Here is a 26,753-nt window from a genome sequence, read left to right on the forward strand (position 1 = left end):
TCTCATACATTTTGCATGCTTCACATAGCTCACACTGCTCTGAGCTATTTTTCTCTTTTCAGTAGTATTGTCCCCATTTTCCAGGTGAGGAACCTGAGGCTCGCAGACTTTCTAAGAATGCACTGAGGTCAGAGAGCAGGTGTGAGCTTTGCTTCCAGATTTGTCTGCTTCTGGGGCCTGCGCTTTTCCCGTCCACCAGGACCTGGGCTCCAAAGGGAGACTGGGACAGGGTTCCACTTCTCCGCTCAAAGAGTCGTTGGTGATATCTGGCTCACCATCTGTGGTGGGTGTGGTGCTGTTGAGGCCTGGAGCGCTGCTGGAATGCATGGTCAGGAGCTTAGCTGAGGTCCCTGTCAGAAGCTTCCAGATGGTCCCAGGGGATTGGTACTCCTTTGCCCCTTCCAGAGGGACTGTGGAGACTCATGGCTGCCCCTCCATTCTTCCCATAACAGTAGGTGGGAGAGGCAATGCAGGTTTTAATGTATTTATCGTTATCAGATCTCCATAGTAACCCCATGAGGGGGTGTCAGTGTTTTACAGAGGGAAACTGGCTTCAAGACAAGTGACTTGCCCAAGGTCACACAGCTAATGGGAGGCAGAGTGGGGGTGGGGGGGATGCAGAGCTACGGCTCAGGGTGAAGGTTGATGGGGAGGGGAGGGGAGTGGAGAGAAGGTCTTCTGTGCTCACTTTGCTGGAGGCAAAGTCGGGGTGGGGCGTGCAGAGCTGCCAGCCCAGGGTGGATGTGGATGGGGAGGGAGAGAAGGTCCCATGTACTCACTTTACCTGCCAGGATCTTGGGTGGACTGGCCCCTGCCCCTGCGTCTCCCTCTGCCTCAACCATGCAGGCCCCTCAGCCCCTCCCTCGGCCTCCTTCTACCTGGGATGCTCTTCCCAGCTCCTCTCAAGCCTCCTTTAAGTCTCTCTCAGGGTCACCTCCTCAGAGAGGCCTTCCCTGACCACCCTGGCTGAAGCAGCCCTATTCTCCCCGTTGTTTACTCATTGCCATGCTCACCATCTGTGGTTACTGTCATGCGTGTCCGTGTGAAGAGACCACCAAACAGGCTTTGTGTGACCAACATGGCTGTTTATTCCACCTGGGTGTAGGCGGGCTGAGTCCGAAAAGAGAGTCAGCGAAGGGAGATAAGGGTGGGGCCGTTTTATAGGATTTGGGTAGGTAAAGGAAAATTACAGCCAAAGGGGGGTTGTTCTCTGGCGGGCAGGAGTGGGGGTCACAAGGTGCTCAGTGGGGGAGCTTTTGGAGTCAGGATGAGCCAGGAAAAGGACTTTCACAAGGTATTGTCATCACTTAAGACATGGACCGGCCATTTTCACTTCTTTTGTGGTGGAATGTCCTCGGTTAAAGTGGGGCAGGGCATTTTCACTTCTTTTGTGATTCTTCAGTTACTTCAGGCCATCTGGGTGTATATGTATGCCTGCAAGTCACAGGGGATGCGATGGCTTGACTTGGGCTCTGAGGCCTGACAGTTACCTTGCTTGTTTCCTGACCAGGCCTCACACTGAAGGTCACCTGTGTGCAGCCAGAGGCCTTGCTGTCTCTGTCACTGCTTTATCTCCAGGGTCTGAGATGACACCAGAGACCCGGCAGGTCATCAGTCATTGCAGAATGAACATAGGGTCTGGATAGTTTTGTGTCCTTCCTTCAGACCTCCCTGGCTGGGTCGTTGAGCCCCAGACTCCTGGCCCCTGACACTCAGAGCCAGGCCATTCTGTCTCCTATAGGGCATAAACAATCTCAGAACGCTAGCCTCAGGCCATGTCCCTCTGAAACTATGATCAGATGAGACACAATAAGCCCTCTTCCTGATTTTTTTTTCTTTTTCCTTGAGACGGAATCTTGCTCTGTCATCCAGGCTGGAGTGCAGTGGCATGATCTCGGCTCACTGCAACCTCTGCCTCCCAGGTTTAAGCAATTCTCCTGCCTCAGCCTCCCAAGTAGCTGGGAGTACAGGAGCAGGCCACTATGCCCAGCTAATTTTTGTATTTTTAGTAGAGACGGGGTTTTACCATATTGGCCAGGCTGGTCTCAAACTCCTGACCTCAAGTGATCCGCCCACCTTGGCCTCCCAAACTGCTTTGATTACAGGTGTGAGCCACCGCGCCCGGCCTCCTCTTCATGACTTTTGTCTAAGCACAGACAAAAACGAGATCTCTGTGCCACCCACAAAGCACCAAACATCTTGGTAAATGTTCCTTTTTTCCCAGTCAGCCTCACCCCCACTTTCTGACAGCAGCCAATCCAGAGCTAACCCTGGCTTCCTTAAACCCTCCTCAAGTCACCCTGCCAAACCCCATGGGTTTCCTAACAGCATCTTACTGAGATGCCCTGTGGTTCCTCACGCTGTGTGTTTTCCCTCATTGTGCCGACCAGTGAGCCCCACCTGTGCACCTCCAGCTGTTCTGGGTTGTCTGGGGTCATTGACACCCGAGAGAGATGATATCTGGGACTTCTGGACTCAAGAGCAGGTTTCTCCTACTCTTGATCTTGAACTAGTCATTTTCCTTTTAGGACCCAAATGACCTTATTTCTGTGGAGAGGTGGCTGGTGGGGCCCATCTGAGGCCACGGTAGATGGGAAGTTTGTCAATTTCAAGTGCCCTTTGGACATTAGCTGACTTTGTCATCATGATTCTTCTCATTTACAGAGGGGGAAACAGGCCTGAAGGGGAAGTCCCACAGCTGGGAGGTGGCAGAGCTGAGGCTCCAGCTCTGGAATGACTGACCCCAGCGTCCTAGCTTTGAGCCACCTGACCTCCCACCTTGTGACCCTCAGATGTGGTCGGGGGTGGTGGAAAGAGGTCAGAGGATTTGAGCAAGGAGTTCTTGAGATTCAGTGCCCTGGAATCAAGCACCTCACCCCCAGAGCCAGCCCTCCCGGGTCTTGAGCTGAGCTCAGGGCAGCCCTCCTGGGTCGGTGAGCTGAGCTCGGGGCAGCCCTCCAAGTTCTTGGTCCACATCTTGGACATTCCTGCCCACCTGGAGCTCTCAGCCCTTTGTGCCAAGAGGATCTCAGCTGGTTCACATTCTGAGGAGACTGTGTTCTAGAATGTGCTGCCCTTTCAGCTTAGAAAGAGAAGGAATTTGGGTCTTTTTGGGATAAAGCCTGCCTTGTGGGAGAAGAAAGGGAGAGTAACGCTTTGCGTGTGCAAAATACTTTAAACGTGGTTTTGCATCTATGTGTTTAAACTTCAAACAACCACATGAGTTCAGTGTGATTATTTTTACTTGATAGATGTAGAACCACGCTCAGAGGAGGCAAGTCACAGGCTCAAGGACACACAACCGTGGGACTGGGACTTGAACCTTGGGTTGTGGACCCCCAGGGTGGGTTTTTGTTGTTGTTTTGAGACGGAGTTTTTCGCTCTCTCACCCAGACTAGAGTGCAGTGGCATGATCTTGGCTCACTGCAACCTCTGCCTCCTGGGTTCAAGCGATTCTTCTGCCTCAGCCTCCCGAGTAGTTGGGACTACAGGCACACACGCCACCACACCTTGCTAATGTTTTAAGTATTTTTAGTAGAGACAGAATTTGACCATGTTGGCCAGGCTGGTCTTGAACTCCTGACCTCAAGTGATTTGCCCACCTCGGTCTCCCAAAGTGCTGGGATTACAAGTGTGAGCCACCGTGCCCAGCCCAAGGTGGGTTTTTGACCCCCTACTTTCTAGTTGCATTGGATTTCAGGCCCTGGGTGCCCACCTAGGACCCCCTGTTGGAGGTAGAAGGGCTGGGGTCTGGTGGTGGGGCCACTGCTGACCTCTCTGCTTCTGTCCCCTGCCCTTGTGTCCCAGGCTGCGGTGGAAGCACACCTCCTCCCTGAAGGTGGCCAACGAGCCTGTCTTAACCTTCACGCAGGGCAGCCCTGAGCGAGAGGCCCTGCAAAAGGTAACGGGAGGGTGGGGGGCACCCGAGAGGTGCAGGGCACGGAGCAGAGGCCGCCCCCAGCAGCCCTGAGCTAGTGCTCCATGCCTGCAGCCATCACCCACTTCTACCCTTGCTCCCCGCCTTGGGAGGAAGCCTGGGAGGGCTGTGGGTCTGGAGTGTGGGAACAGCTGTGAGGACCAGGGTGGCAGCCTAGAGCTACTTTGGGGCTTCTCAGGCCAGGTCAGATGTCATAAGCCCAGTTGTTTTATACTTAAACGTGTTTTCCAGTTAATTGCCAGCGTTTTAAAGATCATGAGATTTCACATAAGTTTCAGGTGCAGTTTTTTTATCTCTGTGTCGTGGGTAGACCTCACCTTCCTGCAGGGTGACAATGGCTGGAGCAGAGTTCGGCTGCCCCCGAGGGGAGCACACGTTCTCTGATGGCCACCGACCCGGCCTGGCCCCCTTCTCATTTCTGTGTCAGCCTTGGCATCTCTGTCTGTGGACTCTGCATTAGGGTTTTAGATGGGAGGAAGCGAGGAAGGCAGTGACCATACCTGCTCTCGTCCCTCTCCCCAGGCCTTGAAGGACCTGAAGGGCCGGACGGAAGCCATCCCATGCGTGGTGGGGGATGAGGAGGTGTGGACATCGGATGTGCAGTACCAGGTGTCGGTATGTCCAACGGGTGGGCAGGGCTCAGCCCCTCCCCTGAATACGTGACCTCTTTCTCTGACAGCTCGTAAGCTTATAATGTGTGGGCTCTGACTTCAAGGCCTTTATAGTGCCCCTCCCCACCCCAGATTTTGAATTCTGTGAACCAGTAAAACTTCCCAAAGCAAAGGACGGCATCCACACTGCATCCAGCCCCTAGCGGCACCCTGTGTCTGGGCAAGAAAGGCCATGAGGGGTCCACACAGCATCTTCTGTTATTCCTTATAGATTTCTTGCCAAGGGGATTTGGGAGCTAATGGCAAAAAGCTGGGCCCCAGGCCCCGAGCTCCTCAGATGGCATTGGCCTAAGAAGCCCCCATGCTTGGAGTTTATCCTTCCAGAAACTGGCAGGCACTTTACATGGGCCAGGAAACTCACAGGTCTGTGATTTGGAGGAGAGTAAAAGGTCGGGCCTTTTGCAAACAGGGCAAGCACATTCTAGCTCTGTCCGGCTGAAACCCTGGGCAGATGTGTGCAGGGGGAGGGGTGACTGAGCGGGAGGACCCAGGTCCCCCAGTCTGAAGGTTCCCAGGACAGCCTGGGGCAGGAGTTGACCACAGAGGTGTCCTGGAGCTCTTGTCGCTGGCTCAGGACTACCTGGAGCTGTCTAAGCGTGGCCTGGGGTCTACAGGCATTGGCCAGGTCACTCTATCTGCACTGGCTGTGTGTGTGCAGGTGCCAACTGACAGCAGCACCCACCGCCCAGCTCCCTGGTTGTCTCTGTAACTGCCTAGAGCCTGCCCTTACCTGCAGCTCCCCGGGCGTCCGAGGCCGCATGGCAGCTGGGATTTTTCCAGGCAGCGAGGCTCCGGCATTCTGATAAGGCCCTGGGTGGATACTGCTGATTTTCATTTCCCACATTGCCTCGCTGACCTGGCTGGAGGTTCTGGCCATGTGCTGATCACTGTGGCACCAGACATTTGGGGTATTGGGGCATGTGAAGGCAGGATCTATGTTTGCTGGGACATAGCACTGACGGGGCTCTGCAGTCCACTGGGGCCCAGGTTGCAGCCACCTTCTCAGCCCCTAAGCATCACAGGCCAATCTCAGGTATGGTCAGAATACAGAGTGACTGTGCCAAGGTTTAACATGAAGGAGAATGGTCAATTTCTACTCAAGCCTAGACCAGCGCTGGCCATAGAATTTCCTGCAGTGATGGCAGAAATGTGCCAGATCTGCATTGTCCGTTCCAGCAGCCACGAGCCACGTGTGGTTGTCCAGCACGTGAAATGTGGCTCATGGCTACTGTTTTAGACAGGAAAGCTCCAATAACCCACCAGAAGACGGATAGGTAGCAAAAGTGTTAGCTGTTATGATATAAACTCTCTTGCCAGCCCCGGGAAGGAAAGAAGTGAAATTTCTCCCTGCTCTGTTGGTCGTGCTGGCATTCACCACTGCCAGGCGTTAGGTTTTGAAGGGAAGACGAGGGTTCAAGAAAGACACACACACAGAGAGAGGGTGGCTGAGACAGCAACACCGTATATTGCAGAAACCTGAGGAAGTGGGGGACCAGCTTAATGCCAGGGCCCACTGCTGCTTCCAGGCTGGGGTACTCATCAGTATGGGTGGACGGGTCTGGACAGTATGGCTTGCTGCCTGGCAGGATATTGATAAGATGTTGTTACGATCAGGCGGTTTGGCCCCCTCCAGTGGGATGTCATTGTGGTGTTCCTTATACCTTTACCCAGCAAGATATGATAAGGATGTTTCTTTTTTCTTCCTTTTTTTTGAGACGGAGTCTCGCTTTGTCGCCCAGGCTGGAGTGCAGTGGCGAGATCTTGGCTCACTGTAAGCTCTGCCTTCCGGGTTCACACCGTTCTCCTGCCTCAGCCTCCCAAGTAGCTGGGACTACAGGCGCCCGCCACCACGCCTGGCTAATTTTTTGTATTTTTAGTAGAGATGGGGTTTCACCATGTTAGCCAGGATGGTCTCGATCTCCTGACCTTGTGATCCGCCCACCTCGGCCTCCCAAAATGCTGGGATTGCAGGCGTGAGCCACCGTGCCTGGCCGATAGGGAAGTTTCTTTAGGTGGGCCTTTGTCCGCCTTGTGGTCACAGGTGGCTGAGCCGGATGTTTCTCATGACCTGAGCTCCCATGAAATGTTTTACTTGGACCAAGGTCTGCAAAATAGTGGGGAGCTTACAAAATGGTGCGGTTTGAACCAACACTCGGTTCTGTTTATAAATGTTTGTTGAGGATCTTCCTATTTAGATTAGTAAATCTGGGGCTTAGGAAGCAATTGCTCTGTCCATAATGGCTTCGGGGCAGGGCGGAAGTCCCAAGCATTTCACAACACCAGTGCGTTCTTTTTGACCTCACCTGGTCATGTTGCCCATGGTCGCAGCCTCATGCTGGACCAAAGAATTTTCATCCATGATCCCGTTTGGTTCTCCTGTCCATGCTAAGAGACAGGGAGGGCAGTCCGCATTTCCTAGATGAGGAGACTTAGGGGAGGAAGTGAGCTTACCTGGGGCCTCACAGCTAGTAGGTGGCAGAGCCAGGATTTGAACCCATGTCTCTCTGATCACAAAGGTCCGTGCTTTCCTGGAAAGACCCTGTGGTGTATTTCCAGGATGGTGAGCCTTCCGGAGGAGGAGCCACGTCTTACTCATTGTATAGTGGGTACACCAGCACTCTTAATAGGGAGCAACCTGTGGGCCGGGCACTGGGGAGGGCTTCATGGGAGCAGGCTGGGGACAGCAGGCGTGTCCAGGACTTTCCTGGAAAACCAGCTCTGAGCCCGGCCCTCTCCATCCTTATCCTGGCACCTCCCTCCTGGACAGGGACCTCACTTCTCTCTCCTTTCAGCCTTTTAACCATGGACACAAGGTGGCCAAGTTCTGTTATGCAGACAAGGTGAGTGAGCCCCTGCCGCTGGTGACCGGGGGTTAGGGTTGCTGCCCCTGCCCTGCCCTGCCAGCTGCTGATATGGGGGTAGGCATCAGTTGCTGTATCCTTCTTTGGCCATGGTGGATAGGTGGGCAGGGGGCGGCTGGCACTGAGGGAGTCCCTGGGTGATGTCTTTGACTGGGCCAGGCATGCAAAGGTTAACTTGAGCCAAATGCAAGCTGCCTCAGCCAGGGCTGAGACATTCCCAGACATGCCCGTGGTGGGTCAGATCTTGGACGGGGGAGGAGGTGGATTCTGGAAGGCTGAGTCAGGGCAATTGGAGACACCATCGATGGAAAGCCAGGCCGAGAATGGGCACTGGAAAGGGCCAGCAGGAGGGGCTGGGGTGACTGGGGGTCCAGGAGCTGGCATTGTGTGGCGATGAGGGCAGTTGGGGTCTGGGAGGCCAACAGCAGAGCCATGTCTCAGGCTCCAGTTGACCTCAAGTTTCTGGATGGTGGGTTCAGGGGCACCAGGTCCCAAGAATAAGGTGAGGTTTTGATTAGACCATGAGAGAAAGTGGAGCCAGTTTAACAGCTGTGGGACTCAGTGCCAAGACCTTAGAGAGCTGACCAACCTGGCCGGGCCCTTCAGGTTTCAGACTGCCAACCGCTACAGGCTCTGACGGGACGCTGTTGGCAGCTGTGATGGCAGGGGGCTGAGGGACCAGGCAGACAGGCATTGTCCCTGGATGGAAGAGAGTGGCCTTCCAGGTCTCTCCTCCCTCGCTCACTCCCCAGGGCCCTTCCCGCTACAGGCGGCAGTTCCCAACCTCTCCGTCTCCCTTTAGAGCCTGCTCAACAAAGCTATTGAGGCTGCCCTGGCTGCCCGGAAAGAGTGGGACCTGAAGCCTATTGCAGACCGGGCCCAGATCTTCCTGAAGGCAGCAGACATGCTGAGTGGGCCGCACAGGGCTGAGATCCTCGCCAAGACCATGGTGGGACAGGTGAGGTGCTGGTGGGTCCGGGTGGGTGGAGCAGGGTGGGCTCAGAGTCAGTTGTGCCCCACCCATGGCAGCAGACATCAGCTGAAGCGCTTCTGGGTCCCAAGCCCTTTTGGGGACCCAGAGATGTCCTCAAGGGACAAGGCCTAGGAGCTGGGATGGATGATCACAAATTATCATGCAGAGCCGTGTGTCCTGCCTCGGAAATGTCCCCTGTCCTCCATCCCTCTGTCCTCGCTCCTAGGCTTCGTCATGCTTTGCCTGGACTGGTGGTGGCCTGCACTGTCTCCCTGCCTCCCAGCTTGGTCAGCCCCTCGCCGCCCTCAGAGTGATCCTTCCAACACCTCCAGGATGTCACTCCTGGCTTACGACCCACCCAGACCTCTCCACCACTGAGAGGCAAGTCCCAAGACCTGAGCGCCGGCCGGGCGCGGTGGCTCAAGCCTGTAATCCCAGCACTTTGGGAGGCCGAGATGGGCGGATCACGAGGTCAGGAGATTGAAACCATCCTGGCTAACACGGTGACACCCCATCTCTACTAAAAAAATACAAAAAAAAAAAAAACAAAAACTAGCTGGGCGAGGTGGCGGGCGCCTGTAGTCCCAGCTACTCGGGAGGCTGAGGCAGGAGAATGGCGTAAACCCGGGAGGTGGAGCTTGCAGTGAGCCGAGATCTTGCCACTGCACTCCAGCCTGGGCGACAGAGCGAGACTCCATCTCAAAAAAAAAAAAAAAAAAAAAAAAAAGACCTGAGCCCCATATCCAGGGCCCTTCTGCCCACCTCTGTCCAGCTCACCCGCTATCCTGCCCTTCCCTGCCAAGCTGTCCCACCCGTGGTGTAGCCATCTGGGGCTTAGCAGGACTCCCTGGTCACGGCAGACATCCTCTCTGCCCACTGTGTCCTCCTGCCTGGAATGCTTGCTGTCTGTTCCATGCTCAGTGAACTCTTATCTCCTGGTCCAGCCCTGATGTCACCCCCTCCGTGAGGCTTCCTGAGTCTTCTCCAGCCGAAAGGACTATTCCTGCCTCTGTTTCCCCCGAACATGTTGTTCTGCATCAGTTACAGCTCAGATTGCACTGGAATAGATTGAGTTCCTAGATACTACCCCTTTACAAGCTTTTTGGACATAGTAAACATGTCTTGACATTCTCAGTCTTTTTCTGGGCTTTGCATGATACCTTTCAGGAGGCATAGCAAGGCCCTGATCTGCACAGAGCTGGCACGACAGCTTCTTGCCCTACTAAATGCAAGTTGAGTGAGGAGTGTCTGTAGCAGGCAGAGTGTGCAGGGGACAGGAGCCGAGGGAGAAAGGGTTATTCCACCACCTCCAGGACCTGAGCCCTGCGCTGCCAACTCACCTGGGTTCCTGAAGGGTAAATTGCAGGAGCCAGAACCCAGGCTGCTTTCTGGATCAGGCATTTGCCACTGCCTGCTCCCGGGGCCTCATGGTGAGCACCCCCTCTGCTGCACAGAGCTGGTATGACAGCCCCTCATCCTGCTGAATGCCTCCTTAGATTGGCTCAGCAGCCCTCTGGGATGGGTGTCCGGCTCTGCGTGTTCCCGGTAAGCCGCACATTGCTGGGAAGACAGTCTAGGATCAGTTTAGGCTCTCTCTGTATTTGGCCTAAGACTCAAGAACTTCTAGGAAGCCAGGTACACATCTTAGCTCAGCTTCCTGGGCTGTGTGTCTCTAATAGGTCATGCACCTGCCAGTGACCTTGGGTGCCAAGAGGGGGCCACGTCAATCTGGAAAAGCCCTGTTCTTGGCTGTACACAATTTTTTTCCCTGCAGCTCACATTTGCTGTTAGTGACAATGGACGGTTTAAGGGAATCACAGTCACTCTCCTCTTGGTTTTTGGCCCAAACTAACCAGCAAGGCCGAACATCATTCCTGGCGAAGGAACCACACGCCTCCCACACACCGAGTCTCTGTCCTGGTTTTCCAGTGGCCAGTCTCCGGCTCATGCTAATCTGCCCTTCTGTCTGGAAGGCTCTGATCCTGAATTTGGTCTGAGGCTTGACCATAGATCCTTTGCCATACTCCACCATTCAGAGTTGCTATGAAACGAAGACAGTGCATGGGAAGTACCTGGCCTGCTGCAGAGGATCAGTCAATTCTGCTGATCCCCGTCCAGCCCAGAGGGCCGGCTGCAGGAGATGCTGGCTCAAGGGCTTGAGAATCCTTTCCCCGTCGGCCCCCGGGACGGAACCTGGTCAGCCCTCCAAATGTTTCCTAGTCCCTGCTGGGGCCTGGCTTAGTGCTCGCATTGGGCACAGGGTCAGATGTGAGAAGAGGAAGGACAGGAGGCTGTTAGCTGTTCCTGACACTTGGCCCTCTGCCTTGCAGGGTAAGACCGTGATCCAAGCGGAGATTGACGCTGCAGCGGAACTCATCGACTTCTTCCGGTTCAACGCCAAGTATGCGGTGGAGCTGGAGGGGCAGCAGCCCATCAGCGTGCCCCCGAGCACCAACAGCACGGTGTATCGGGGTCTGGAGGTACCTGCAGGAGGCAGTGGGTGGACACGTGGGGCAGCCCAACGCTGTGGGCTTGGCCTCACTGCTGCCTCCTTCCCCAGGGCTTCGTGGCGGCCATCTCGCCCTTTAACTTCACTGCAATAGGCGGCAACCTGGCGGGGGCACCGGCCCTGATGGTGAGATGTGGGCACAGGTGGGACAGCGGCAGCCGGTTGTCCTCCTGGTCCCAACAGACAGACAGAGGCCACCCTGAGCCCCTTGGGTCTCAGCCTAGTCATGGGGAGAGGCACAGAAGGTGGAGGCCGCTTGGGGCTGTGGGTAGGCTTTGGGACCAGAGATCCAGTTTGAATCCCAGCATCGTCCCTCTCTACCTGGGAGACCCTGGCAGTCTCTGAATTTCTCTGAGGCACAGTTTCCTCATCTGCAAAGTGGAAATAATGGGAAAGCCTCCATGACTGGGTTGTGAGACTCAAATGAGACACATCCAGCAGCAGGCAGGGCTGGCCCGGAGCTGGCTGAGTGTTGGCGGCTCTGTTGATGACAATTACCGCTGACCTTCAGTGCTCACCACGTGCCTGCTGTTGTCGAGCACGGCATGGAGATGATCTCATTTCATCCTCTCAGCAGCTCCGAGAGGGAGTTGTGACTCTGCCTCTTTGCCAGATGACAAAACTGAGATACGCAGTCGTGATTTACTTGGCAAGACTGAGTGACTAGTAAATAAATGATGGAGCAGAGAAGGATTTGGATGTAGAGTCTCTCTCAGGGTTGATGGTATTCAAGTCACTCCTCTGCCATTATTGGAGTGAGGGTGGCTGTTACTGGATGAAGTCCCTGGCTTATGGGGGAGATGCAGCCCAGCTCCCAGACAGCCTAGGCGGGAGAGGTCCACATAGTCATCGGGAACTCCGAGCCCCAGACAGGGGCGCTGGATGCTGATGCCAGGGTGTGTACTAGGGACATGCATGGGGACATCCTCGTGCATCTGTGCACAGACAAACACGGTGCATGGCCAGGCACCCACGTGCCTGGCTGCTGCACATGCCTGGCCCAGGATGTGTGCTGAGAGAGCCTGTGTGCCCCGCCGTGCCCAGTGAGCACTCAGTGACTAGCACTAAGAACAGACTTGCCCAGGTGATGGCAGGACTGGTTGGTGCAGGCTGCTGGGGAAAGGGAGCCTTGGCCAGAGCATTGGGTAGGTCGGGCCATGCCGTGGCCTCCTTGTCAGGGACTTTTGGAGACAGGGCCAGACGCCTTGGAGGAATGGGGTCGGGTAGGGGATGTCCTGGTTGGCACAGGGTCTGGTGGTTCCAGGTGAGGGACGACCATGCTGTAGGGTGGGGGTGGGGGTTGGGGGCTGGTGGCGCCATCCTCATGCATCACCAGAACACCTCCCATGCAGGGCAATGTGGTCCTGTGGAAGCCCAGTGACACCGCCATGCTGGCCAGCTATGCTGTCTACCGCGTCCTCCGGGAGGCCGGCCTGCCCCCCAACATCATCCAGTTTGTGCCAGCTGATGGGCCTCTATTTGGGGACACTGTCACCAGCTCAGAGCACCTCTGTGGCATCAACTTCACAGGCAGTGTGCCGTAAGTCCCTGGGGATGGTGTAGGCTGGGGTGGCTAGGGGACGTTCACAGGCAACCCTGGTCACCTGCTGTCTGTGAACCCAGGGTCATGCACTGACCTTGCTCCTTTACTTGCTGTGTGGCTGTGAGTGAGCCACTTCACCTCTCTGAGCTTCCATTTCTTCATCTGTACACGGAGTGAGTATCCTTAATTTGCAGAGTCATTGCAAGGATTAAACATGTTAATGAACAGGAAAGAGCTTTGCAGGCTGGAAGTGCACCCTATGGCTGTGGGTGATACTGATTCCAGTGCTACCTCTGCTACTGGAAAGGACACAGAGGAGCGTAGAATGAATTGGAGGAGTCAGGAAGGCTTCTTGAGGAGGTGGCATCTAAGCAGAGGAGTTGGCCAGGCAGAGGGGAAGAGGCAGGAGAAGAATATATATGCTGGGAGAGGGAACAGCACATACAATGTCGTCAAGGCAAAAACATGTGTTCTGAGGCATGGCCGGATCCTGTGTGGCTGGAGTGTGGAGTTTGGGGGCAACCGGGCAAAAGAGTGAGGGCGGGGCATGGTTTGAGTTGAGGTAGGAGAGGCGGGCCACTACCTGATCTCAACCGTGCATGCACTCACTGGCCGAGCAGGTAATTTGGAGCTCACACCAAGGCCCAGTGGTGAGCACACACCAGGGACAAGGTCCCAGCTCTTGGGCTGGAGGTGGCAGCGGGGGGTGGTTAGTCCAGTGACCATAAGATACTTAGGAGTCTGCAAAGGTGTCTGGCCTTTATCCTGAAGGTGATGGGAGCCATGGAAGGTATCAAGCAGGGAGAGTGGCTGAGTCAGAGTTCTGTGTCAGCAGAGATTGCAAATCATGGTCCCCAAATTGTTTCTGGCAAGAGGTTCTACTTTTTTTGACTCCTAACAGTAATGGCCCAAGTTTGTATAATTGGGACAATTTCACAGATAAATCCAAATCTTGGCCTGTCTTGGTCCCCTGGATCTGGATGCTCTGATCTTGCATTTCCTGGTGGTACCACTGGCTGGAGGTGGGTGGGTGCGTTGTGGCTCTCTGCATACCTGATCCACCTGTTTCTTTTCCCTGCTGACTCCTCTGGGTCCCTGTGTTTGCACCCTCATCCTCAGTGATCTCTCTGTGGCCTGACGCAGGAGACTAGCCAGGAGCTGTCGACTTCCAGGGAGGGGTGGTGGGGGCTTGAACCAGGGGAGAGACAGGGGATGTGGAGAAGGGGGCAGGTTCAGGTGAGTAGGATGCAGGGAAGCACAGGGACCATCGCCTGTCCTGGAGTTGGGGTTGGGGTGGGTGTGGGTGTGGGGATGAGGGGGTAGTCAGCGAGAATGTTCAATGTGGGCACCTGGGAGGGCGAGCGGGCTTGGGGGAAGATGAATCTCGTGTTGGTCACTTCAGGTGTTATCTGAGTGGACATGCCTGGAGGCAGCCAGAGACCTGGGTCTGCAGCTCGGGGTCCTTCTTACCTCCTCTTCCAGGCCCCAAGCTCTGCCACCCCCTTCCCTGCAGCTTTGCCGGGGGTGGGGGTGGGTGGTGGCAGCGTTAGAACTGCTGAGAAGGGCCGTTTTCCAAAAGGCCTGCTCCGCCAGCCGCGGGCCCCTGGGCTCCCCGCCTATCAGCGGGCGGAGCGGGCCTGGCCCCCATTCTCCACGCTCTGATGAGCAGCGGGCTTAAAGGTGGGAAGGCCATAAATTAGTATTAGCTACTGTGTCACTGGCTCCCGGGTGATTAGCATTTTTATTGTTTTGTGGTGCTGAGGTTGGTCACACTTGGAGCCTGGGGAGGAGGCGAGGCCCTCCAGGGTGGCAGCTTCGGGTGGGACCTGAGCTCCCTCTCCCAGGACTCTGCTTGGTTTGGTCTCTCAGGCCTGGGCGCTGGGCTTGGCGGGGATCCTTCGCAGACCACAGCGGGATCTGTCCCCTGCGAGGTACCTACAGTGTGCCCAGCATGTCTTAAGCACTTGCCTCACACTTGAACTCATCACGAGACAACCCTGCCAGGTCAGGATTGTTCTCCCTGCTTCCCAGATGAGGTGCAGAATTCCAGGCTCAGAGAGGTTAAGTAACGAACCCAGGATCACACAGCCCTGAGTGTCCTGGCTGCAGAGCATGGACCTCCTCTGCACCATCTTGCTGCCTAGCCCCCTGTTGCCCCTCCCTGTAGTCTTGGAATGCAGCCTGTTCCCAGCGGCCATCCCCGACTTGGCTCCCACCTCCTGCTGGGCTGCTCCCCACAATGTTCCTCCCTGGGCTTTTCTGCCCCCTTCCTCTGGCCTGGCTCCCTGATCCACACCCTTTCTCCTATGGTTCCAGCACCTTCAAACACCTGTGGAAGCAGGTAGCCCAGAACCTGGACCGGTTCCGCACCTTCCCACGCCTGGCTGGAGGTAAGGCCTGCCTCACCTCCTCCTCCCCTGTGGCCCCAAGGACCCCTCCCCTGGCCGTTATGAAAGAGGAGGGAGGTAGAGGGGATCCAGCCACGAGTCAGGTGGATGAACCATTTCAGGCACCAGCACTGCCCAATGGAACTTTTTGCGATGAGGGATGCGTCCAGGACCTTCACGCTCCAGTACGCAGCCACCAGACACACGAGGCCATGGAGCCCTTGAAGGGTGGCCTGTGTGACTGAGGAACTGCGTATCTAGTTTTCTTTCTTTTTTTTTTTTTTTTTTGAGACGGAGTCTCGCTCTGTCGCCCAGGCTGGAGTGCAGTGGCCAGATCTCCGCTCACTGCAAGCTCCGCCTCCCGGGTTCACGCCATTCTCCTGCCTCAGCCTCCCGAGTAGCTGGGACTACAAGCGCCGCCACCTCGCCCGGCTAGTTTTTTGTATTTTTTAGTAGAGACGGGGTTTCACCGGGTTAGCCAGGATGGTCTCGATCTCCTGACCTCGTGATCCGCCCATCTCGGCCTCCCAAAGTGCTGGGATTACAGGCTTGAGCCACCGCGCCCGGCCTCTTTCATTTTAATTAAGTTAAATCTTAGTAGCCACTCATGGCTGGTGGCTGCTGTGTCGGGCAGTGCAGCTCTAAGCTGAGGCAAGTGCAAATGCAGATAGCAGAAGTGGGAATGAACTTGTATTTGAAGAAACAAAGCAAGACCCGTGAGTAGGGAGGAAGGCAGGCTGGTAGGAGAATACGGGCTGAGAGGTAGTCATGGCTGGACCTTGTTGGCATATTCAAATTTTCCCACAAAGAAACCGTTTCATGGTCAAGGAAATTTGGCATGTGTGGTATTCAAGCAAAATGGACTCCTCCCATGCAGAACTTCTCAGAGCCTTAATTGCTCTAATATGCATGGCACATCTTCAAGGGCAAGGTCTGCCATGCAGTGTTGCCCACACTCACTGGGCCATGCAACCCCATTTCTGCAAAGACCCCATGGACCAAGTGTTTTGTGGAGCACATTTTGGGAATGTGCTGAGACATAGAGGGAGGGAGAGCTGCAGCTCGCATATGACCAGCAGAGCTGGGACTGGTGGTTCAGCATGTTTCTCTGTGGGGTGAAATAGGGCCCACCGGGGAGTCTGGACCCTGTTCCTGGACTGGTGGGAGCTCAGATGGGGGTGACAGGGAAGGTGAACGCTCCTCAGGGTCAGCTGTGTGGCTTTCTGCTCTCAGAGCCTCCTTCCCTGCCTCCCTGAGGGAGAGAGGCGGCTGGTTACCACTTTCCAACTTGGAGCAGGTGACTTCATCTCTCTCTGCCTCAGTTTTCTTGGCTTGAAACTGGGAGGTTGTTATGAGGCTTCAGTCGGATAAAGCACAGAGTACTTCGTCCAGAGCTGGGCAGCTGTTAAGTGCTTCCAGCTGCTATTAGCTGCTGCTTCCCACGTGGGGAGGAAACTGAGGCCAGGGCGGTGAAGTGACCTGCCTGAAGCTCCCTCCCACTGGGGAAATGGGGGAGTGGTTTCCAGCATGGGTGAGGAGGAGGGGCCCAGCCCTGGCAGCCGACATAGGGTGGGCTCCCCTGTCCCTCGTGGACGAGGGCTCAGGAGAACCTCACAAAAAGCTGTGCCCACTTCTGGGAATGAACTGGCTTTCGGGGGCCTTGGGTTCTCATCAGTCGTCTGCCATTGTGTTGGGTAGTTTCAGTCTTCCCATTGGTGGAATGGGGCTGTTGGACCTGATCACCTCTGATGCCCTTCACCCCTCCCTGGGCCTCAGTTTCCTCATCTGTGGAGTGGGAGAATAGGCCTGGCCCGTGGGTCTCTGGGATGTTGGCCAGTGCTTGCTCTGAGCCTGCTCCTGCTCTGGTCTGCTCTGTGCTCGTGTTGGTCCCGGGCCATGGATGGCACAGGTGGTGCTTTGGGTCCCTAGGCAGCTGGGGGAGCCGGCTCCCCTGCTCATTTCCCCATCTCCGGCCCCTGCAGAGTGCGGCGGAAAGAACTTCCACTTCGTGCACTGCTCGGCTGACGTGGACAGTGTGGTGAGCGGGACCCTGCGCTCAGCCTTCGAGTACGGCGGCCAGAAGTGTTCTGCCTGCTCGCGTCTCTACGTGCCACACTCGCTGTGGCCGCAGATCAAAGTGCGACTGCTGGAGGAGCACGGTCGGATCAAAGTGGGCGACGTGAGTGGCACCGTCACCCCCGCCGCGGCCCAGCGGGGGGCTGATGGGATTGGGTCCCCGGGAGGCTCCTCTGCAGCCAGGGCTGGGGTGTGTGGGGAGGGGGCTCCCTTTGTCTCGGCCTGCAGCGGCTCATCTCTTCTGGCGCCTCCCATACCTCCAGCCTGCAGAGGATTTTGGGACCTTCTTCTCTGCAGTGATTGATGCCAAGGTACGGGATGGGAAGTGGGCATTCCTGGGGCGGGGGGCAAGCCCTGGAGTGGGTGGGAGAGGGAGGAAGAGATATGGGGGACCCTGACCCAGGGCATGACCCAGCCCCACTGCTTTGATCAAGGCAGCTCAGCAGCCGCACATACACCTCTAGTTTCAGAAAGGGTAGAATCAGCGGTAGCCAGAGAAGAGCTCATCTCGTGGCCACCCTGGAACCAGGCTCAGCGAGCTCCTAATAGCATTTGCATGTGTGCGTGTACACATGTGCTCACGAATGTGTTCATGTAGGGCTCTGTGTGGCTACACATGTAGGTCTTTCCAGATAAACACATCCATTTGCACATAAGCACACACATGCATATGTCAGTAAGTCCAGCCACACGCATGTACATGTAGAAGGCATACAGATCCCTATATGCTTCAAGAGACATGTGACCGTGCATGTGCCTATATATGCATTGATTGACGTGTGTCTGTTTATACAGGAGTGCCCCTGTAGTACTAATACATGTACACATGCGTGTGTACACACACACAGTGTGCGTGTCTGTCCTTGTCTCTGCTGTGGCTCAGCCAGACCCTGGCTTTTGCCCTTGGTGTCCCCCGCCCCTGCCCCTATTTCACGAGTTGGGCCCTTCAGGTGCAGGTTTTTTGTGGTGAGTGTGTTGTGGGGGCTGCCGCAGGGATGCCTTCCCGGCCTCTTTGACCTCCCTCCCTGCCCACCCCAGTCCTTTGCCCGTATCAAGAAGTGGCTGGAGCACGCGCGCTCCTCGCCCAGCCTCACCGTCCTGGCTGGGGGCAAGTGTGATGACTCCGTGGGCTACTTTGTGGAGCCCTGCATCGTGGAAAGCAAGGACCCTCAGGAGCCCATCATGAAGGAGGTGACTGGGGCGGGCAGCCTGGGGTCCAGAGGAGGACAGTCCCACCGGAGCACAGCACACACAGTTCTCCTGGAGACATTCTCCTGTTTCACACACGAGGCCCTAAAGGGAGACCCTAAAAGGGAATGCCTCCTACCAGGAGAGGGTGGAACCAGGTTTTGAGTTCAGGCTGCCTGACTCCAAATCCAGGGCGGTGTCCTTGGTCCTAGCTAGGTCTGAGCACTGCCACGGCCCACAGCAACCACGGCCACCACAGTCATAATGGCTGACATTGATAGACTTACTGTGGGGCCAGCCGTGGCTGAGCACTTGGCTGAGATGAGGTGGGTGTTAACTGTTCCCATTTTACAGATGAGAAACTGAGGTCAAGGCACTTGCCCAAGTTGGCAGTGCAGGGGTGGAGTCTGCCTGAGAAGATCTTCCCCCAGCCCCTTGGTGGCAGAGGGAACCATGAACCCTTCTGGAGGGAATGGTATCTCTGGGCAACTCTCATGCCAGCTGCTGCTGGAAGCCTCTGGGACCTGGACCCTTTGTTCTCCGGGTGTGGGTTTGGCAGGGAGAGCCAGGAAATGTTTGCATCTTTTGCCGGCTTGCGGTGGGATGGACAAGGCAGGGAGCTGGGCATGTTGCTGTCCTGGAGGGAACCCAGGAGGAGGTGGCACCTGACCCTTCTTGCAGACACTGAAGTGTAGACTGAGGCCCAGAGACTGGGGAGAGGGGATTCAGAGCAGGGGCACTGGGAGGGCTCAGGGCCCTGGCCCCGTGGAGGGCCTGATGCTGGGGCTTCTTTCCTAGGAGATCTTCGGGCCTGTACTGACTGTGTACGTCTATCCAGATGACAAGTACAAGGAGACACTGCAGCTGGTTGACAGCACCACCAGTTATGGCCTCACGGGGGCAGTGTTCTCCCAGGATAAGTGAGTGGCCAGGCCACAGCCCTGGTGCTGTGCTTGGGTGTCCTGTCCCTGTCGGCCCTCGCTCCATCCCCACCTCCTGGACATGGCTCCCAGTAATAATGCCGCCACTACCTTCTCTCTGTCCCCTCCCCTCAGCCCAGGCAGGCAGCCAGGTCTCCCCACATGGGCCCACAGCAGCAGGGTCTTTATTGCCAGTACTGGTGGTGCCAGTGCCAGGGTGCCACTGGGGACCAGTGAATCTGAACCTCTAGGGGCAGGGCCAGGAATTGGTGCCTTGGGCCAGGAATTGGTGCCTTTGACCAGCTCTGCAGGATCTGGTGGGGCCACACTGAGTGAGGCGATTGTCCTATGCTGCAGAGCAGGGCAGGCCAGGGGCTGCAGAGGCAGGATTTGAACCTGGGTCCCATAAGGCTAAACTTGAGGCTTCGCCTCTTCTTTCCTCCATGGCACTGGTTGCCCCCATGTCTGCCTCTGTGAGTGAGTGGAGGTGAACTTGGAGAGGGAGGAAGGGTGGGGGCCTGGGAGCTGGAGTTCCCACTGCTCCCGAGGGACAGGAACATTGGACCAGGACAGGCCACTCCGTTGAACTTCGCGGTAGCCCTGCGATGAGGTGTGCCAAGCCCCTCCGCAGAGGAGGAAGCTGGGCTCAGAGACTGGGTAACCTGACCGAAGGCCCACAGCCAACAGCTGGCCAGCATCCCTCATCCCTGACTCGGCCTCATGCTGAACCTGGAAAGCCAGTGTGGGCTGGAGCAGGGGTGTGGAGGCTGGAGCTGGGGCTGGAGGGGAGATGAGCTGGTTGCTCTGTCACCACTGCCCTGCTTTGTAGGGACGTCGTGCAGGAGGCCACAAAGGTGCTGAGGAATGCTGCCGGCAACTTCTACATCAACGACAAGTCCACCGGCTCGGTGGTGGGCCAGCAGCCCTTCGGGGGAGCCCGAGCCTCTGGTGAGTGGGTCCCCCTTCCCACAGGGGAGCTGAGTTCCTGGTGGGAGACCCTCAATGCTGCGTCTTGAGGGGCTTCAGAGTAACAGGAAGGATACCATTTACTGAGCACTTATTGTGGGCCAAGCAAGTGCGCTAGCTCAGGGTCCTTTCAGTGCACTTGTGAGCAAAGGGACTATTCTTCCCATTTTACAGAGGAGGAAACTGAGGCTCAAGGCCATGTGGCCCTGGTGGGGTTGTAACTTTGGCTCCAGCAACTGTGTTTCCTGCACCATAGCCAGTGTCCCTTAAGTCCAACCAGCTCTACTTCACAGTGGGAAACTGAGGCTCAGAAGGAGCAACGGCTTGCCAAAGCTGACTGCTCCTGAGTGGCAGAGCCAGGGCTGAACCCTGGCCTGCTGGGGTTTCCCACACCAACCAGTTCTCCAGTTCTTGGTGGACGCTGGCTGCGCGTCCTACAGTTTAACTTGATGCTAACTGCCTGGGGTTAGTGCAGACCCCACAGGTTAAGAACTCAGTCCCATAAGACTGACCCCCCAACTTCAGATGCCAATCACAAGTACTGGGACCCCAGGTTAGCCACACCTTGTCTGACTTGGCGACACATCAGAAGTTCCCACTTCAGTTTCGATACTTGGTTAGAATGGCTCACGGAACCCACGGGAAGCGTACTTACTATTTACCCATGTATTGCAGAGGGGATTGTAAAGGATACAGATGAACAGCCAGACACGCAGACACACAGGGCAAAGACTGGAAGGGTCCCCAGCATGGGCACCTCCGTTACTCTGGAGTTCGGGCTATGCCACCCCCTTGGCATGTGGACGTGTTCACCAATCTGGAAGCTCTCCTGACCCTGTCCTTTTAGGTTTTTATGGAGGCTTCATTACACAGGCATGATTGATTCAATCGTTGGCCATTGGGGTCGACTCAACCTCCAACCCCTCTGCCCTCCCTGGGCTGAAGGTTCCAAGCCTCTAATCAGAGGGTTGGTTCCTTTGCCAATCAGCGCCCTCCTGCAAGAGCCCTCATTAGCATAAACTCATGTGTGATTAGAAGGGGCTTGTTATGAATAACCCCCATCACTCAGGAAATTCTAAGAGCTTTAGGAGCTCTGGCTAGGAACCAGGTATGAAGGCTAGACATGTACGTCTTATGGCACCCCAGGACCGTGCCAGGTCCCTGCCTCTCAGTCCAGTGCCCTTTCCATGCTGCGCCCTGCCTCTTAGACATCCGAGCATCCCAGCAAGGATGCAAGGCTGGATGCGATGTGGAGAGAACAATGGAGGCTTCCCAGCAGACTGGAGACTGGAGACAGGGGCTCCTGTCCATCCCTCTGGCTCTTCTGCATGCCCCAAGCTTGGCAGCAGGCCCGCTGCTATCCGCCCGCGCCGCTGGCCTGTTGATTCCATCATCTCCTCCCTTCCCCTTCTGCCCAGGCTTTGTGTCTTTTCAGAGAAAAACAGAAGTGTCTTTTCTGCAGGGACCAATGACAAGCCAGGGGGCCCACACTACATCCTCCGCTGGACGTCGCCCCAGGTCATCAAGGAGACGCATAAGCCCCTGGGGGACTGGAGCTACGCGTACATGCAGTGAGCCCTGCTCGGACTCCACCGTCCTGCTGTCTGTCCGTCCAGGCAGCCGACCTCACTGCACAGACCCCACTCCAGCCCCTCCACCCCTTCTTCATGCACAGCTGCCTTTCTAGAATCCAGGCTTGACCTCCTTCCTACCACTGTATTCTGGCCTCTCCCACGTGTCAGGCTGTGGTTTGAGACTGTGCTGGGGAGGAACATGGCCACTACCCCTTATCCCATTGGCCATGTGGGAGGTATGACCGTGGTGTCCGGCAGGTTCTCCCTCTCCCCTCCACTGGGCCCAGTGGCTCAGGGACCTGGGGAAAGGAGATGGAGCCGCTCTCGGGATCCTTTGGGGAAATGGAGGCCATTCTGGGCCCCTTGGCAAACCTCACCACTCACAGAGGCTCCTGGCCTTGATCCCTGCCCCTCCAGGTGTCCAGGGTAAAGTGTAACTCAGGTTGACCTGTGGGACACAGAGGGCACCAGCTGGCCTTACCCTCTCTGGTCTGGGCTGTCTACCTTCCTCACTGTATCTTTGCTCACTGTACCCAGCCATACACCTTAGATGCCGGCATGCCTTTCTCCAGGTGCCTGTGTTCGGCCAAGGCCCATGTGATTCCTGGTCTGCACCACATGGCGGGGCTGGGGGGCCGCTGGAGGCCACCTGCCAAGGCGTGGGATGGGGCGTGATTCTGGAAAACCTTGGATGGGCCTTCGTCCTATGTCAGCCTTCCCTCAGATCCTCAGGCTCTACCTCTAGAGACCTCCACTCCTAGAGCTGGTCTCAGGGTCTGGGATTTCCCTGCAGGAGCTCAGCCACCACCATGCCATGGTGACACAGGCCGAGGCAGACATTGCCCCTCCCTTCTCCCAGCCCCCAGAGGCCTGGCCTTGGGTTCATCAGCCTGGGCCGAGGATGTTGCCTGTAGAATGCTCCTCCTCTGCGTGGGAGTGGCTCTGTGTGGACCAGTCCCTCACTGGCCCATTCTTTTTTTGACACAGCCAATCTGTGACCACGATTCCTTCTACAGATGCCTCCTGCTTGGATTCTGAGTGGTCAGGGATCCATAAAGCATGACTTTCAAGGATGGTTTTTAGGGCACTGTGAAAGTGTTGGGACTTCCCCTAGGATGCCTGCATGGGACCCCCCCGGAGCTGGTGTGGCCATTCCCCAGGTGCCACCGGCTCATGGATGGGGGTGGGTGCCGGTGCCACCTGGACTGGGTGTGGGTTCTGTGTCCTTCCAGGATCTGTGTCATTTCCCATGAGGGGCCAGGGCAGGTGGCTCGGGGGGGCACAGGCTGGAGTGTTCTCCATTCTACTGGTTCTACACTGTGAGGTGGCAATGGGATTTGCTCTGATGCCACCCAATAAAATGCCTGTTACTTAATCAAAGAGGTTGATGGTCTTTCTGGAGGGGATGGTGGTGGCAGCCAACATCTTTTAAGTCTGGTGGCATTGCCAGTGTGTCACCCGGTCACGGGCACAGTGCTGTCAGTGTGACAGGAGGAACAGTAGGTGGTGATGTTTGAAATTGTCTGTTGGAGGCAGTGGGGCTGGGTTCACATTCCTGGCTCACTGCCTCCCAGCCAGATGATTGCCAAAAAGTTATGCAACCTCTCTGACCTTCCATCCCTTCATCCATAAGATGGGGTAACCGCCCCCTCCCCCTGCCATGGGTCATCATGAGATTCGAATGAGTTAATACATACACATGCTTAGAATAGTGCCAGACACATAATGAGTCAAAAATACTACCCATAAGGCTGGGTGCGGTGGCTCATGCCTGTAATCCCAGCACTTTGGGAGGCTGAGATGGGCGGATCACTTGAGGCCTGGAGTTTGAGACCAGCCTGGCCAACATGGTGAAACCCCATCTCTACTAAAAATAAAAAAAAAAATAACAGGCATGGCGGCATGCACCTGTAATCCCAGCTACTTGGGGAGGCTGAGGCAGGAGAATCACTTGAACCTGGGAAGCAGAGGTTGTGGTGAGCTGAGATCACGCCACTGCACTCCAGCCTGGGTGACAAAGCAAGACTCTGCCTCAAAAAAAAAAAAAAAAAAAAAAAAAGTTACCCATTACCCACTTTCATTGTAAGAACCACTATCCTGTGTTGTGATGGTTAATTTTATGTGTCAATTTGGCTGGGCATAGTGCCCAGGTATTCGGTCAAACATTCTGGGTGTTTCTGTGAAGGTGTATTTGGATGAGATTAACATTTAAATCAGTGGAGTTTTAAAAGTAAAAAGCAAGGCAGATGACCCTTCATCCTGTGGGTGGGCGAGGTCTAATCAGCTGAAGGTCTTAATAGAGTGAAGAATGAGCTCTCCACGCAGGAAGGAATCCTGCCAGCAGATTACCCTCACACTGAATTGCTGCAGCTCTTCCCTGGGCCTCCAGCCTGCTGGGCTGCCGTGCAGATTTTGGACTTAGTAAGCCTCCATAATCGCATGAGCCAATTCTTAAAACCTCTCTTTTCTCCTGTTCTGTGTCTCTGGAGGATCCTGATGAATATGTGTGCTGAAGTTCCAGGGTATGTTGCCTTGCAACAGCCTTTGGAAGGAAATTCTGCCACATTCCCATTTTGGAGAGAAGGAAATTTAGGTACAGAGGTCAGGGGACTTCCTGGGGGTATGGTAGTGCTGAGACATAAACCCTGGTCTGTCTGATTCCAAAGTCTGTTCTCTCTCCTTCACCCAGATGTCCACGGCTAGTGCTGAGCTGTCTTGGAAAGATACTCTCAGCTGGCCAAGCGATGACTGAGAGGAGCCACTGTGGCCGGTTAGCTTGAGCCCAGGTCTGTGGGCCACCATGCAGGCCAGGTGACTTGTGGAGGGGCGGAAACGTGTGACCTGGCCTGTCCCCACCTGCCCATGATGTAAAAGGGGCTGTTTGTAAACCACAGTGACACCTCCAGGGACAATAGGCAATCCCAGAGTGCCCTAGGCTGGAGTACAGAAGGGAAGGGTGGCAACTGCATTTATAGTCATGGGACTGGCAGGCTGTGAATGGGTTTGAACCGTTGGTGTGACTTGCTCAAGATCACACTGAGACAGACTTGGCTAGTTACTAAATGCTTTACCTACCTGGTTGCTTAGAGCCTTGGCAGTGACCTTACCAGGTAACTGTGGCAGGACCCATGGAGGTCGGAGGCGGGATAATTAGCGCAAGCTCATGCAGCTGGTTAGGATGAAGGCTGGGGCTTGCACTCGGGTCTGTGGGTGCCCATAGCCCATGCTCCTCGCCACCTGCTCCACTGGGCCCCTGACTTCCAAGCTCCTCCTCTCCCACTGTTATTTTATCCATCCCTCCCCAACCTGCCGCCTTTGCCTCCTTTTGAACTAGGGGTGACTCAAAGCTGTTGCTTACCCTGTTCTCGCTCCTCTCCCTCGTCCCCTACACTTGGGGCTGGTGGCTCTTGAGGGCCCAGTGACTGCTCGGGGAACTGAGGCCTCTTTGCATGGTCACCACAGTAAGTCCCTATGTCTGCGGTGGCCCAAGAAACCCCTTCATTTCCCTGCTGTGGCCAGGGCCAGGGCCTGGAGCATGAACCATTTGACTGAGGCCGGATGTCCCTGCCACCACTGTCCCACGGGCCGCCAGTGGAGCATGCCCTCTAAGGAAATGAGGGGCCACCTGTGCTGGCTGCAGGCCACCAGGCTGACCCGGAGCTCCCGGGGGGGTCTGCGGAAGCGGCAGGAGGCAGATCCCTCCTCTGCAGAGAGTTTTCATTTTCACTAGTTCATCTCCCCGAATTCATCATCTTATTTCCTGGGTGTTCTGTTTAGGGGCCAGATTAGTGAATAACAAAAGCCACCGTTGTTTGAACACAGGCTGTGTGCCAGGCATTGGGCTAAATGCTTCGGACATCATGGCCTCGGAACCTCACGGCAATCTCATAAAGTAGGTGCTGTTACTTCCATTTTATAGAGGAGGAAACTGGCACCGATGGGTGAAGTAACTAACATGCCTATAGGAAATGAGCAAACTGGGTTTCAGTCCCACACCTCTGACTCCTAAGCCCCTGGCCATAACCACCACCGCACAGTGCCCTGGAGCTGGACAGGCGCTCGCTCAAATCCCACCCTTAGCCCCTTGTTCCTGTGCCTTGACCTCCCGGCTTCAGGCTCCTCCAGGAGCTGAGGACCAAATGAAATACTTAAAACAAAACGCTGCATCCCATGGCCTGCCGGGGTGAGGTGCCCAATCAATGTGAACTTTTAATTTTCAACCTCAACACTTCTTCATCCTAGATATGTGTGTTTCCAGGAAAGAGGAGAAGCCAGATTTAAATGAGCACCTATTAATAGGTCAATTGTTCCTACGACTTCCCTTGGACCACACCGGCCTGTGAGATAGTATTTTAGCCCCATTTCACAGGTGAGGACTGAGGCTGACAGAGGTGAAGAGAGACCTGCTTAGTAAGGGACAGAGAAGAACAGAAGTTGTTTCTGATGACCACACCATCAACCCCTTGTCCTCATCCCTCACAGGAATCCATCCTTCTGGGTGGTCTGTGCATGGGTGGAAGGAGGCATTGCTGCTGTCATGGCTCTGAACACAACCAGCCAGCCTTGTCCTTCTGTGTCCGGGGGGCTGCCAGCGCCCCTGGATGATGGAGCAGGTACCACATGCCCCTCAGGCACCCAAGGTAGAGCAAAAAGCTGTTCCAGGCCTCTGCCATCCTTTCCCTCAGCCCTATGTGCTCAGGCAGCTGCCCTCTTTCCCTGAGCATCTGGTCCGTAGAGGTTGGAGGGAGCTGACGTTCTGTTGGGCACCTGCTCCAGGATGTGCATCGGGGCAGGCATCGCTGGAGAGAGAGTGAGGCTCAGAGAGGGAAATGCCCAGAAGAGGCCACACAGCAAGTGGCAGAGCCAGAACTGGAACTCCAGTGAGTCAGATTAGAGTCTTAGTTGACAGTCACAGAGAGTCATAGACCCTAGCCTTTCACTAGGGCTGAAATTGAGGGCACGCCTGTAACCCCAGCACTTTGGGAAGCTGAGGCGGGAGGATCACTTGAGGTCGAGAGTTTGAGACCAGACTGGCCAACACGGTGAAACCCCGTGTCTACTAAAAATACAAAAATTAACCAGGCGTGGTGGTGGGCACCTGTAATCCCAGCTACAGAGGAGGCTGAGGCAGGAGAATCGCTTGAATCT

At 55.8% G+C, this 26,753-nt stretch overlaps 1 protein-coding gene across 2 annotated transcripts in view; it reads left to right on the forward strand.

Annotated features, from left to right (window-relative positions):
* ALDH4A1 (aldehyde dehydrogenase 4 family member A1) overlaps positions 1-22,980 on the forward strand; it is a 32,470-nt gene extending 9,490 nt beyond the window's left edge. The window contains exons 2-16 of one of the 2 annotated variants that reach the window (XM_033228092.1): positions 3,808-3,901; positions 4,460-4,552; positions 7,401-7,448; positions 8,272-8,427; positions 10,773-10,922; positions 11,003-11,077; positions 12,304-12,491; positions 14,426-14,554; positions 14,811-14,884; positions 16,864-17,060; positions 17,221-17,268; positions 17,996-18,148; positions 18,944-19,065; positions 19,895-20,013; positions 21,494-22,980. In XM_033228092.1, coding sequence (XP_033083983.1) covers positions 3,808-3,901; positions 4,460-4,552; positions 7,401-7,448; positions 8,272-8,427; positions 10,773-10,922; positions 11,003-11,077; positions 12,304-12,491; positions 14,426-14,554; positions 14,811-14,884; positions 16,864-17,060; positions 17,221-17,268; positions 17,996-18,148; positions 18,944-19,065; positions 19,895-20,013; positions 21,494-21,606 — 1,759 coding nt within the window. In that variant the 3' untranslated portion in view covers positions 21,607-22,980. The remainder of the gene's footprint in view (positions 1-3,807; positions 3,902-4,459; positions 4,553-7,400; positions 7,449-8,271; positions 8,428-10,772; positions 10,923-11,002; positions 11,078-12,303; positions 12,492-14,425; positions 14,555-14,810; positions 14,885-16,863; positions 17,061-17,220; positions 17,269-17,995; positions 18,149-18,943; positions 19,066-19,894; positions 20,014-21,493) is intronic. The other variant, XM_033228093.1, reaches the window with a different exon arrangement.
* Positions 22,981-26,753: the final 3,773 nt, after the last annotated feature.

The sequence above is a fragment of the Trachypithecus francoisi genome, unplaced genomic scaffold, assembly GCF_009764315.1.
Source record: "Trachypithecus francoisi isolate TF-2019V2 unplaced genomic scaffold, Tfra_2.0 Lachesis_group12, whole genome shotgun sequence".
NCBI lineage: Eukaryota > Metazoa > Chordata > Mammalia > Primates > Cercopithecidae > Trachypithecus > Trachypithecus francoisi.